This window comes from Anopheles coustani, chromosome 3 (assembly GCF_943734705.1).
Source record: "Anopheles coustani chromosome 3, idAnoCousDA_361_x.2, whole genome shotgun sequence".
In the NCBI taxonomy this organism is placed as follows: domain Eukaryota; kingdom Metazoa; phylum Arthropoda; class Insecta; order Diptera; family Culicidae; genus Anopheles; species Anopheles coustani.
Window position 1 is genome coordinate 79,127,768 of NC_071288.1, and position 14,948 is coordinate 79,142,715.

At 45.6% G+C, this 14,948-nt stretch overlaps 1 protein-coding gene across 1 annotated transcript in view; it reads left to right on the plus strand.

The window, feature by feature from the left end:
- LOC131267160 (trithorax group protein osa-like) overlaps positions 1-10,637 on the plus strand; it is a 61,671-nt gene extending 51,034 nt beyond the window's left edge. Inside the window, exon 4 of the mRNA XM_058269950.1 lies at positions 10,503-10,637. Coding sequence (XP_058125933.1) covers positions 10,503-10,637 — 135 coding nt within the window. The remainder of the gene's footprint in view (positions 1-10,502) is intronic.
- The last annotated feature ends 4,311 nt before the right edge of the window (positions 10,638-14,948 follow it).

Below are 14,948 nucleotides of genomic sequence, written 5' to 3' on the forward strand. Positions count from 1 at the left end.
AACGTCTTGAAACAACAATCGTAGGAAGAGGAAGGAAGAGTGAACAATATGGCCCGCGCAACTGGAACGTCTTGAAGGAAAGGGATTGATTGTAAGATTATTGTGTTCGCTCAATTACAAGGTTTCATTGCACGTGCTCATTTAAATTTTCTTTGAAGAACTCGAAGCCTTTTTGTTAACTTAGTCTTAAAAGCTACGGGCTAATCTATGACATTCTTCGTGATGGAGTTTTTTACATTTATCTCCGTTTTTCACTTTCTTTTGTCCTATTTTAGACCCATAATCCTAGCACGTTTGTCTGTTTTGATTTATTTACTTCTCGTACTTATTTAAATATTAGGCAAAACAAAAATAAAATTGAAAATAAAATAATGAGGGATTTTTCCCAGACAACGTTCAATAAGTTTCCTGAACGCATCTGTTTTCCCATTTGTCTTTTTAGCGCAATCGTTGTCTCAATATGTTCCAAAAAAAACCCAAGAAGTGTAACAATCCTTCGGGTGCTCCTTCTAAAAACGCGGTCGTAATTTTCAGCACCCCATTTCCCACCGCGACATAGCGTCCGTTCCGTTCCGCGGTTGATTGGGCTTAATTTTGATTGATCACCAGTTCGTATGTCACCTCATACCCGAGAGATGCCATCCGGGAAAAAACAAACACCAGTAAGGCACGTTCCAACACGTCAGGCGTTAAGAAAAGTTCTTCCACACATAATTACCCCCCGGTTGGTTCCTTTTTGCTCCAATCACGCCGTCATTTCGGTAGCACTATTTTCTTTCCATCCACCAAAATAATTCACCTTCCGGAGGGAAAAGGTGAAAGTGAAAATTGACGATAACTATTGCGGGAAGTTTGTTGGTTTTTTTTTCCTGTTCTAGAATAATTTTTCCTGCCCTGCTTGAAAACCGGGCGTAATAGAGCTCAAGGGAGACAGGGTAGAAAAAAAACCCCGTCCAAACGAAATATCTCCCAATTTCTCCGAAAGCAGTTATTTCTGCGTGCTGTCATTATTTATTCTTAATGGACCATTAATGGATCCTCGGCGGCGGTGGCTGGACCGGAGACGACGAGGAGATGGACGTCAAGCTGCTGCCGCACGGGTTGACACTAAGCTTGAAACTATAATTTCTTCACTCCCTGGTGACACAAAACATGGCAATTTTTGGGGAACTGTAACTGTGTGGGCCGTTGCTTGGAAGATGGAATGTTCTATTTCACTCGGTTCTATTCCACCGGGAGACAGGGGGATTTTCCACGGGCCGGACAGGGAAAACAGCTGTCAAAAGTAAGACGCACGCAACGATGGGCGAAAGGGGCAACGGGTTAGGGTTAGACGGTGGAAGGAAAGGAGGAGAAAAGCAACGAATAAAAAATAATACTGTCCAAATATTGAAGCCAACATTTTGGAAACAGCAACACCATGGAAAAAGAGAAAAGCAACTCCGGTCAAGCGTGGACAAAAACCTGTCGACTCATGCCTTTCGTTGTTGCCGCTCACCGACAGGGGGGAAATGGAAAATGGTGCCGGGGCAAAAAGGCCAACAGATTAGCCCAGGTGATAAGCCATTCAAGTGAATGATCAGAAATTGCTTCCAACACACGGCGACACGTTCAATGAAAAGATGTTCGAATTATTGCTCGTGACTTCTGCGCGAGACTTTTGCTCTTCCTTTTGGTCGAGTCGTTTTTGGGACCGAGTTTGTTTCCCGAAAGAGCGGGCTTTCGGTGAAAAAAAACGTGGAAGGGCCAAAGAAAATGTTTGAAAGATTCCGCCACGAATAAGTCAAATGTTGCGCAGCAGCCGTTCGAGACGACGTTTCTTTTCGTTCGCGAAACGATCTTTGTCACCGAAGGGGACGGTGTTTGAAAGCGGATGTAGCGTGCAGGTTGTTTGCCTGCTCTGTTTATCACCCGAACCCGTTTGTGCGCGTTGAGTGTGAAGAAAATTGCATGCCAAAATGATTATTATATGCCATCGATGAGGCGATTCCCGAACCCGGTAGGAAAAGCAAACACCGGTTATTTTGCAAAAATTATCAACTCCATCTCGAAATGCCATTGCTGGTGACGGAAGACGGAATTTCGTTCACCGTGAGCCACACTGTGTGGTGTGTGGTGTGTGTGTATGTATTCAGCTGCCTTTACCTTCTGACTTGAGATCGCTCGAAACTGCAGGCAAAACTTCAAAAGAACCCCGCTGCAATCGTCAACGCCGTGTGGCAGCGTATAAAGGAAAGATAAATTTAAACATAGCAAATTATATTAAATGACGCCACATACTACACGTTGCGACGTCGATCGCGCAATCATTTTGATCTCCGACGACAGGGGGGAAGGATGGGGAAACGTTTTCACGGAGTCCTTTTCAGCTTCGCTCCGTGCCTTTTGCTTCCAGTCAAAGACATTCATCTGAAGAATGTCACGGTGATGTGACCCAGAGAAACCCACCCGAGGGAGGGGGTCTGGGTTGGATGTTTTCAAGAGGAGAAACATAATTTCATCCTCTATTCTTCTGCGTGCAATCGTGTCTTCTCCAGGTTTGTGCGAAGATGATCGTTTTTTCTCCTACCTTCATTTCCTTAAGAAGCCCATGAGGGATCGCCTATGGGAGGACAATTGTCAATCCGTAGTCTCCCGTGTGGAACCAACCCCAGTGGCCAGTGCGCGCATATGAGCGATTATTTCGATGTTACTTTTATTTTCCTCCCCTCCGGAAACTTCCGTCCCGCACCGATCCACGAACCGGGTGACGAAGGTAATTTCATGACTCGTTTCAGAAATTAATGCAAACGCCGTCACCGAGCAACGAAATGGAAAATAATCATATAAAGGTCGCCATGGTCGCCAAACCCCAGCCCGCTGGAGATAATGGTCACAAGCACATAATAAGAGAAAAGCATTGAAGGGGAGAGTACAGAAAGGATAAAAAAAAACAAGTTGAAGAAAAATGCCACCAATATGCTTAGTCATTCCACCTAACTAACATACCGTGGGCACGTTTGCCATACAAAAATATGATCATCGGTTATGATCGGAGAGGTAAAACAATATTTGCGGGCCAACATGTGCAGGGAAGGTGGGAGGAAGAAATTATCGCCTTTCTTTCCCATTTCACATCAGGTGGGGTCAGTCAATAATGAGTTTGTAAAGTAAATGAAAGGAAATTATGAAAAGGCATTTTTTTTTTAACAGGGAGAAGATAACAACAGTCACGCTGAGACATTTGACATTCAAAAACGATTGTCTCTGCATAGATTCCGAACCGAAGGAAGTTGTTAAAGGCAGTGAAATGCAGCTATTGTAAGTTTGTCTATAATTTGAAAATTAAAATTCGATGTCGATTCTTTTCAAACGGCTTTATTATAGATTTTGGCAATTTGTTGAACAAACAACCGGACCCCGGATTGATCGTGGAAGATTGCCCCGCGAGTGAACGGAAAAAGGAATCTCCCGATTGTCTTCCAAAAAATGTGCCGATGCTGGGAAAGAAAATCAGACAATCGCTTGTTCACACCCTGCGGGCGGCCCTGATGCGAACTTTCCGGGGCCGAGCCCTTTTTGCCGCGTCTTGGGAGAGGCAGCCTGGGCAGGGTGGGTGAAGTAAAAGACGTTCCTTTTCTGAGCGACAGCTGAGATGATTTGTTGAATTTAATTTTATGCCTGACCTTTCTATCAGCAAGCCAAATCGATCATCACACCGATCAATGCCAACATATGGCGGCAAAGCTCACAGCACCGACCAAAAAAAAAGAAACCCCCTCCCGCGACATACACTCACACACACACACATGACTAAACACATTGTCAAACCCGATCGGTCGATCGGTCGGCGGTACGGAGGATCGATTTTCTCGTCGGCATCGTAAATCTTGCATCGAAAATCGATTATCAGCAGATATTGAATAATTGCTTTTAATTATGCTTGGCTGGCAGATTTTTCCTCCCCCTCCCCCCTGGTTCGAGGAGCGAGGGGGTGAGGAAAGGTGGTCGGTGTTGCAGCATCCCATTGAAACATCATCTCCCGTGACAGCGGTGTGTCCATTATGTGGGGATTCATGTCAGTCCATGTGAACGTACCGGTTGAACCCATAGGTGCACCAAATGCTTGGATGAGGACCATCACCAAACGAGCGAGTTGGAGGCTCAGGAAGAAGAACTTTTTTTTTTACCTGAACTACATGGACCACATGCATATGAGCCCGAATTCCCAACCTGCACGGAAGAGACGCCTCGCGGAACGATGTCATGGCGCATGCTATTGAATTGTCATTTAGTCGCCGAGCCGATTCCAGCCCGGCGATCCATCGGTTGCCGTCATTCGGCCGCTTTCTCCGTCCCGCCGCACCCGTAACTCACGAGACCCTGGCAGGTTACCAGAGGCCGTCGAGATTAAGTGGACAAATGAGCGATTATCTGCCAGTCAAGTGTGACGCCAGAAAAGCGCGATGCCATGCTCTCGTTCGGTTCGATTCTCGACGTTCTACCGGGTTTGTTTCTTTTTTCTTCCAGGAGTTATTTTACACTCTCCGAATGCGACCCCCCGCGGGGGCAGCGGCGTTCTTGTTGGCTGGCGGAGTAAATTATGTCCGGTCAAATCGAGAGCAGACATCGCCGCGCGATGAAGCAACCGGCACTCACCGGAACCGGGAAACCCAATACCCGAAAATCGATGATTGAGTAATTGTGTTTACGATTCCCCTCCGCGCGCGCTCGGTTAATCGATCACCGGATTTTGTCCACACCGGTTCCGGTTCCGTGGATCATCGAGCGTTCCGAGCGCGCGGAGTTAATTGATCTGCTCTCGTCTACCCCGCCGGAACGCCCCATGACGTGCGCGTTCTATTGACGGTTCTATCAAAACTTCCGTCCCGAGTTGATGGAATTCCGTCGGTCGGGGACGGTTTTCCAACCGCACGATGATTATTTATACGTAAATTTATTTTAATTAGGAAACTAGACTGGCGAAGCCAAACGGATCCCGAAAGAGTCAGCGATGCGGAATAACGATGACTTTGTTTTTGGAGTTCGTAAAACTTCCAAACCGCTGGAAGGCGGCGGCCACCGGTTGTTGAAGCGGCAGAAAGAGAACGATGGATGGGACACACTGGTTGCCCAATGGTGTTTGGATCGTGATCATAAAACCGACCGATTGATGACCGGTTGATCGCTATCGCGAACCGTGCCCGGGCTAATCAACATCGAATTCTAACGATCCGATCCTCTTCTTCGAAGGGGCGAGAATTAACACGGTGGTTGAATCGATCCTCTAGCCGCACCCGCCAATGGCCTGTTACGGCGTGTCAATACATCTGTAATAATATAACTTTTACGGAGGATGAATTCAAGCCTTGTTCTTCGATGTGCGTGTACGGGGAAAGGGACGAGTTCTCGCGCCCTGTTTGTCTTTTAAATAAAACCATAAAACTCTACCCCATCTCTTACCGTATCTTAAGCCGTTGGGAACAACTTGGTGCATCTGAAATCCCCCCGAGATGAAGTTCTCCCATTTCGCCGCCTTTATGGATGTGTGATATGATTCCCACATAGGACAATCACGGATTGGAAAGAGTTTGTCTTCCATAAAACGTCGTCCCGAATCGTAGGCGCAACCTTCCAAACCGAACGGCCTGCGTTTCGACTTTCATCTCGCACCTGTATGTTGGGTCGTTCAATTAAGATGCGTTTTTGATTCGGTATACCGGTATCATTCGATGGAGTTTTATAGTTGCACCCACGATTGAAGCCGAGTGGAAAAGTGCTGACGAGTTATGAAATCTCGATCTCGGCTCGAAGGAATATAATAAACCCCACGACCGATACACGCCAGATGCTACCGATGCCCGAAGACCCGAGCCCGAAATTCACATTCCCTTACCTTCTTTTTTCCTTTATTATTGTGCTCCATAATGAACTTTATTGTGTGCACGTTGAAGGGAAAAGTTTCATCGAGCGTATCCAAACGATCATTCCTGCGCCAAGGCCTCTCTTGCCCCGGTCTGAAACACATTTGCATTGTAGTCCATTTCGCTCCAAACCGAGAATCATTGGTACAGTAGCTACCGACATTCCTTCGCCCCTTCATCGACGGTTCCGCGGTTCGTTCTTCAACTCGACACCGATCTCGAACCTCAAGCAACAATCTTTGTCGTGCGGCTGGCACCTTGTCCAATTTTCAGGTGCATTAAGTCCGGATAAAAATTCCAATCATTAGCAAAACAAATCGATTGTGCCAAACGAAGGTGCGCACGGAAAAATCGTGGCAAGCGGTTGAGGTTCTAGCAAACGTGAAGGAACGGGAACTGGGAGAGATTCTTCTGCAGGTTTGGGCCCATGCGGGAAAAGTGAGCGAGGGTAAGTGTGAAAAATGTACTGAAAGCGAAATCTTTGGCCCACGCGACGCGTAGGAATTCGCCTCCAGAAAAGCGGCCCGTAGGTTTGTGTTTTGTTTGAGTTTGGAAAAGTTCCAGGAGTTCCTGCCTTTCACAAGAAATCGATGCCGGGAGGACGTTGTATGAAGTGGGATGATTGCTTCGGATTTCCTCGTAGAAAGTTTCCACCGAAAGGAAGCTACAAAAGTAACATTTTGCATCTTTTTTTTCTCTCCTACTGCAGCATGCGGGTCCTACCACCTATGGTGCATCCCTGCATACCGCTGGCAGGATGTTCTACTGGCCACCGGACCTACGCCACGGGGAGCACGAATTTCGGGATCTGGTTCGGGAGTGCTGGCTCAACTGTGCCTTTCTGTCAAAATATCACAGGCGGGTCATAAAAACCGACAGCAGGCCACCAAAGGGACCGTGCGGGGTGAGGACTAAACTTTCCCAATGGCTAACACGACTTGTGCGTATGTGTATCTATGAACTGGCAACTGTTGAAACAACACAGGACAGCCTGGGCTTTCTCCTGAGGATTGTCCTTTTTTTCGGTTTTATTCTTACCCTGTTCTTAGCTCACTGCATGCCCGCTGCTTGTAGTGGCTGTTCATTTTGGGATCATCAGGCACCGTATCCTGCTGATCGTTTATTAAGACACGAGAAACGAGACACCCTTCATGATGCCACCACACGCCGAACGTCGTTGAAGAAAAAAAACGCTTCAACCTAAGAAAACGCTTTCTTCAGAGACTATCGTTCCGGACATGCCGTGGGTGGTCACGGGTCGGTAGGAAAGATGAAAAGAATTCTTCTAGTGAGTGCGTGTGCGTGTGTGTGTGTGTTTGTATGAAAGTTGCCATTTTCCCACCCACCGCGCCCCGCATAAGGATCGGCTCAATCTCGGGGTGTTGGCGAGATAAATGGTTTCTAACTGCCCTCAACTGCATATAGGCCGCCACAAATTGTTCACCCGGCAGACCAACAAACCCCGGGGCCGACCCCAGGCTCGAAGTTGGCACATTTTTATGACTTAATAGTGGGCCATTTGAAGCGGAAAACCGGATCGATCGAAAGGACTGGATGGTGGGTTTCAAGACGTCCGTTTTCGGACGCATGAGCTATGGAAATTGTGCAACAGGCCATGGGCGCGGGGATGTCCTGCGAATGGTCCGCAAATTGTTGCTCCGTGTTTGGCTATAAAACCGAAAACTTACGATGGCGGCCAGCCGGAGTCGAAGTCCGAGAAGGGTAGGATTTTTAGATTTATATGACGATAATTTTGAGCAGCTTTTTTGTGGGCTTTGTTTCTCGTTCTTCCGCTTTTCGTGATGTCCAACGACACTTTGGGGAATTCACTGACGAGCCCAGTGGATGATGATGGGGTGCCTCAGAGGAGCAACAAGTGATACACAGGGGAGGAATTTCGTAAAGGCAAGCAGGAGGATGTCATTGATTCATCCATCCAGCCGATTGGTGAACTCTTGTCATGAATGCCTACGCTTTCCACGTAGCACATTTCCTAAATTCCTCACCCAGGATGTCCCTTCGCCCATCGTGGAATGCAACACCAGGGCAATCGCCTTGTAAAAGCGGGGTGAACACAAAAAACAGCACAGAGCTTCTACGTGCCCAGAAACCAATCAACCGTCATAGATTAATAAAAATGTGCGCCTAAGCGTTCGAGCTAAGTCCTTGCCAAACACCAAACGAAAAAAAAAACAACGGATACCCCTCCACATTAAAACTCCTGTTCGGCTTCGATGAGTTCCGAACGCCGGTCACGCATCTGCCCGGCAGAGGATCCCAGATAACCAGGACTTTAGCACCCGACGTTCCGATGAGTGGAAGAATCCGTTGTAATTTTAATTAAATTTTATTGAACTACCTTCGAACGGTGATCGACGAACGAGATGAGCCCTTCGGTGGAAGCTCTTGCGTTCAAAAGGATTCGAAGGGTGGGAAAAAAAACGTCGGAATCCTCCCGATCCTTGGGAACGAAGCTCCGGCTCGATGGAGTTTCAAACGCACGGGATGAAGCCGGCCCAACACGATACGCTTGGTTTAGTGGCAGAATTCATAATTTTTTAATCACCACTCAACCGAAAAACCCGAACCTGGTCGGATTAGATTCCGGAAGCACTCACAGTGTGTGCCTCGAGTATTAATATCGAGGTTTGCACACACAGCTTAGCATCTGCAGTCACGGGCAGTTATGAATCTTTTGACGTTTTTTCCATTATTTGGCAAACTGCAGGTTATGGCAAACACTAGAGAAGAGAAGGAAAAAAATGGTTAACATTAATAAAGCCCTTGTAGTTACCACCAGCTGTAATCATTTTAAGTGGGACGGAATTGGGTCAACAAAAACGCACATTTTCTGCATCCCAAAAGTATTGTCAATGGGTTACAAAAAAATATTACCTGAACTTATGATTTTTGAGGATCATAAGTACGCGAACATATGTTGCGTAATGTTTAACACGTTGACTGTAATGTCATCCAAAAGTGGGTGACAGCAGCATTTAGTTCTAAAAAGTTATTGTCCCAAATAAATGAAAACTGAGATATTAAAACGATAGTAATATTAAAAACAAATTCTTTGGGAAGCTAAGTCTTTGCTTGGCCTTCAAAAACCGTCGATTTAACAAATGTTTTAAGCAGATTTAATTAAAAAAGATTGTGCTAAAAAAATGTGCTAAAAACGCTAGGCACTCAACGTGTTAAATTTATTGCTGAAACTTTAACGTTTTTGGTTACCGTTTGTAACTTTTGTCACAAGCATGTTTCTTTCCTATATTCCTCGTAAACTTGTGTTTATCTGCCCATGAGCCACTTCAATCAAGGCCTACGGATATTCTGCTTTGTAATTACCGTGTTCCCCGGTTGTTTGGGATTTATCGTTCTTTTCAAATATTTTTCCACTCATCCTCAACCACGTTTTCTGGTATTTAAAAGTATCTCCAAAGCACCGAACCCGTTTGATGGCTTACCGAGGCGAAAAACCGCCATTAAAAGAAGCAAAAACTCGTTATCTACACCACGCACCGACGATTAATCTGCGTGTCACCTTGGGCTGTGTTGTGTGTGCAAGGCTAGAATTGGCGCAGGCTGATACGGTTGCGATGCCTTCTTGGCTTCGGCCCGATAGCCCCAGGGAAGGCCTCCCTACGATTCGTTTCCATCTGTTTTTGGTGAGGTTCCATCCCACCCGACTACCGATTATTAAAATCTACCGATGATGGCCTTCCCTCCTTCTATCAACCTTCTTTTTTCCTTGTTCTTATTTCGAGCGATGAGTCCAATGCAGGGAAACCGATCACGCGCACCGATATCTTCGGTCCCGGGGTGAAATAAATATCCCTCTCCGAGGCGTCCGTGACTCCGTTTCGGATGGTGCCGATAGATAAACGTACGTGCGGCCCAATTTCTGGCGTTTGCGATAGGAAACAGATCCACCGGTCGACTCGACTTCTGACTCCGAATCCGTTCGGCTGGCGAAGAGAAGCAAATAGAAAAATGACCCAACGGGCCTAGGATGGAAAATAATAATTAATTTGGATTCATTTAGATTATAATTAGTAAAGAAAACAAGGACAGCTGAGGCCGTCAGTTTTGATCCATTTCTATTCGTTTTGCGCACGATTTCGACGAGCGTGTGTGAAAGGGGGTGGAGGGGGGGGATGTGGGTTTCCTCCACCCACTCCCTCCATCCGGGGATCATCACTTGAGCGAAAACGTGGATGGGATCATAGGTTGTTTGCTTTTATTTTAAGTTTTTGCTCTCACCACCCCAACCCCCTTCCCGTGGGTGCCAACCGTAAATCCGTCGATCGGACGGAGGAAGCCCACGGTCAAGTTGTTTCCCGAAGCGCCGAAGTGGCCAACGAAACGATACCTGCCGATCATATGCCATGGCCGAAGACGACGGGTCCCTGTCGAACCGCAGGCAATTAAACGAAGATATTATGCTTAATCATACTTTTAACAATTTGTTATCTCTACCCCTCGCCTCGACCCTCGCATCGGCTCCCACGAGGTTCACCTGACCGTAGCGTTCGGTATCGTTCCCGAGCCTCCCTCCGGTTTCCCAAAAGCCTTTCGAAAAACTCGACTCGGCCTCAACAGCGAAAGCCAAACGCGAACCTTCCCTTCGACAAGCTCGCCCAACGAGCGTTCAGCGAGAAGTGGTGGAAAATTGCTGATAGATCTTCGTCATCTTCATCATCACCGCCATCGTCGGCGGACATCTCCGTCGTCTAGGCGAGGAGGAGCACAACGGCATTGAAAGAAAAAAGGTTGGAAAAATGGATGGAAAAAAATCCGACGACTCCGCCAGGTCTCTTTCATCTTCGCAAAGGGGCTTTACACGCTCTCCGCCAAGCCATCGTCCTGGTGGCAACCCCCGGTTCCCCGGTCCACCCATCCATTCATCCTGCTAGGCCCCCTTCGCCTTCGGCCTTTTATCTTCTGATTAATTAAAGTATGCCGATCAATTTGTTATACAAGCAATTTTGTAGCCTAATCGTTTCGGAAAACAACAACCGGGTCGATTGGTCGGAGGAGTTTTGGCCACAGGTCGCTCGATGTGGCCGGTGCCTTTTTTTTCTAGCCAGCTTTTCACTGTCTTTTTCCTCCGGAGGAAGTTTATTTTTTCCCCCCTCCGCAGCTCCGTCTCTTTGTCTTCGTTTGACTTGAAAACCCCGTTCAATGAGGTTTGTGTGTTTTATCCATTTTCCACCGAGTACTGACCGGGTAGAACCACGGTTTGACTCCACCCACCGGAGTTGGAGCCCTCCCGTATGAAGCCAATGTTCTAAAGACTTTCCAGATCATTTTTTTTTTCAGAACCACCCGATGGAAAAGAGTCATTTACCTTTCGATATGCCGTCACACGGCTCGTCAGCGAGCGATGATGGCGTTGATGATGATGGACCATAAAATGCATCATCTGTGACGACTTCTTTTGATTGCTCGACGTCAAACTGGAGTCTTTAGTCCGGTTTGGCATGAGTTGGGGAAAACTGGATATGTTTTGTCGATGAGAGAAATTAATTTTTTATTACTTTCATAAATTTACAGCTCGTTTGTCGACGGCGGTAATGTGTACCGAAATTGGATAGCTTTTGAGGCCAGTGAAGGATGGGACGTTGGGAATTGATATTTCAGAACGATTCAATCGGTCAGACCATTTTCGGCTGTAGGATTGTGACAAGGGTGATATTTGTTTTGAAATTTGAGCATTGATCTCGAATAAAACTAGGGAACCGTCACTAGATTAAATGATCGAATTCTAAACGATATGAGTGAACTGGAAGAAGTGTTTGGTGATATCTAATGTCAGTGACTTGAAGTGTTTTGTCCAAAAATACATTTATGATGTTCTATTCTATGTTAACTTCAAGTCAAATCTTCAAACATCTGGGAATGTTAAATCATCAATCGCAATAGCAAACTTTCGTTACTAATAAGCCTTCTTCACTAGATACATTGTTTTACCAAATCTACCCTTTTCACGAGTGAAATCGTACAAATTGTTAAAAATGCTATCACATATTTTTCTCTTTTCCCAGAAAAACGATTTATATTTAACAAACGTGTACATAACTTTACAAAAACTGTAAAACAGAGATTTCAGAGTGCTGTTACAGCATTCATGTTTTTCTTCAATTCCTTCTCAAAAGTACACAATGTGTTAAATGTGAAATATTTCCTAATTACTACTACTATCACGTATTTGATTCGCGATAAAAAAATCAGGAATTTACTATTGTTTTAAAATGCATACAAAACTTGAACAACAAAAACAAAAACATAAAAGCCATGCTTTAATTAACAAACTGACATACAGTTGAATAGCTACACTTTGATGTGTAGATTATTCCAATTGAGATCAAAGATGATAAAAATTAAAAAAATTGTAATATTTTCATCAAGCTAAACATTTTCACCATGAGAACGGTTTCATCGTTTAAATTATCAGCTTGAAATTTAGAACATGTATCTTTCATTTCTCAAACTATATTGTAAACGACTGTGAGCGACATTTCTAAGGGTTTGGGAATTTTATTTTCTCTTTTAATAGTTCACTTTTGCTACCGTGAGGGCGAGGAAATATTCTCAACACGACCCATTAAGAAAAATTCGACGCTGATGACGCAGGTGTAGCACGTGAGACTCGCCACGTTGCGGAGATTACCTTAGTTTGGTACCTTTCTCCGCCGTTCCACTCGTAAGCTACCTGGATCTGCTTTATTTCTCTACCTTCGTTTTCTTTCACTGTGAATCAGAAATCTCGCTTCTTCCCAAGTCCTGCACCATTTAACAATCGTCATAAAAAAGCCCGCGACCGTTCCCGGTGCTTCAAATCTTGCGTGCCCACGCCTCAACAACCTAAAACTTGAGAGGCCGCACGCGAAAAGTTACGATCATCTTCATCTCCCGTGGGTGCCCTGTCCTTGGCCCTTTCGGAAGCGCTGGACGCACTCTACTTAGCATAAATCCTGCGTACAGCAGTGTCCCTGATTGAACCCACTGGAAGGTTTGTGGCAAGTCCTGCGGCAAGCGGCAGAACCAGTGTGTTGGGAAAATAAAACCATTCTGGTGGTGAGTAAAAATTCTTGAAACAAACTGTGTGTCCTCGAGATGGCCGGGAAGGAACTCCATCCCGGGTTGTTGATGGCCACATTAATGAACCTGACCGACACACCGTCGAACGGGCCTAAGTGAACCGGACGCAACCCCCGGTGAGGTAATAAACAGCTTTTCAATTTCGCCCCCCACCGAACAGCTCACTTCCCTTCGGGTGAAATTTGTGACCGTTTCCCTCGTGCTCTGCCAAGGGAGTCACTCCTCCTGGACGGCAAACGGGAAGCGTAATCCATTTCTCATGGCAAATGTCACGATTATAAAAGTCAAAATAAAGCTCGTCCAGTCGATGGTCCTTTTAGGTTGACTTTACAACCCGGCACGGCTCACGCTTTTAGAGAGTGATTTTTACCGACAGTTTTCTTCTCCATCGAGGGGTTGCTTTTTTTGTTTTCCTTTACAGATCCGTGACGTTAGTGACGTAGAGACAAATTATAATTGATTTGACGAGGTACGAGGGAAGAATGTCTTGTGAAAACTTTGATGGTTTCAAATAAAACAAAATATTACCATCGAAAATCCTTCCCGCGAACCTCAAACCAATGCGTTCCCCTCTGGGCGCTAGTTGAAAAAGGGAAAATAAACAGATAAACCCTCCTTATCCTGGGCTGAAGGAAGGGAAAAAATGGAAACAATCCTACTCTCTTTACCTCTCCAGTGCCAAGCTTAGCCGTCCGGGATTAGGGGTGAAAAATTATATTAAGGAATTTTCACTCGCTTTTTGCGCCATTGGGGAAACAAATTAGATGCGACTCGCGGTGCGTTAATGACGGGATCAGTCACGTGAAGCTGCCGTGCCTTGGGGGAAGGTTTTCTTTTTTCTTCTGACGGGGAGAATGGACAAACGACGACGACAAACAGCACTTAGGCGCAGGCTGGTTAGGTGATGGATTTGGGAGTCGCAAGCTTTTTAAGACCAATTACGACACTAATCGCCAGATGGGTGGAATTGAATTAAATCTCGGGCTTAGCGGCGGAGGTGCATCCCTTTCCAGGGGATCATTCGAATTCCTTGAAGGAGTTTTTGCTAGGTTAACCATTTTTTTAAATGATACAAATCACAAAAGTGACGCTTTGACGTAAATGTCAAACAAATAAATATTGTTGAGATTAACAGTTGAATCAGATTCAAACTTTTTAAATCTGAAAGAATTTAAAAGATCAACATGATCTTTAACTTTTTGTTGATCTTTTAATTTCTTTCAGATTTCAGCATCATCTAGTCATTTGTTCGATATATTCATCAATCTCCAAAACTCAAGAAGAAGCTCTTGCCTTTTTGCCATCTTTATCCCAGCATAAACTCCAGCTTCAAGTGCGATAAATCAAACAGCGCAAAAGAACTTCAACACAGCCCGTACCCGAAACGGTACATCACATGGTTCATTTGCACATCCTGAAAACATCATAAACTCCAGGACACCATGCGTCCGTGCAAGTGCGTGCCGACCCCCTGTATGTGCTCCCTTGTTGAGACAGCAGAAGCAGCGGGATGCGGATGGCACAAGAATCCACGGACAAAAATGAAGCCCATCGCAGGACGTCTCACCGAAACCATATTGAGCCATCAGCCGATTGTTTCAGCGCATCCAAAAAGCCAACATTCATCAGCTCGGGTTTGAACGGTTGCCAAATAATTCCCCTACCGACACAACGGAAAACAATAGTGAAGCAACGGGAAAGCAATGAAAAGACGGAAGGGACCTCACGGAGTGCGCACAAAACCCGACCAGAACGCAATTAAGCTGTAAATCTTCCAGGGTATCTATTGCAGGGTAGTGTAATTGTGCGTTCTTTACTGTTGGTTGGTTTTCATAATTCTCTTGTGAAAAGTGAGCCCCTTCTATCTGAAATACGGATGAAATAAGCAAACATGCTTTAACTCAACTTCTTCTTAAAGAAGCAATCGTCCGTAAAAGCAGATGT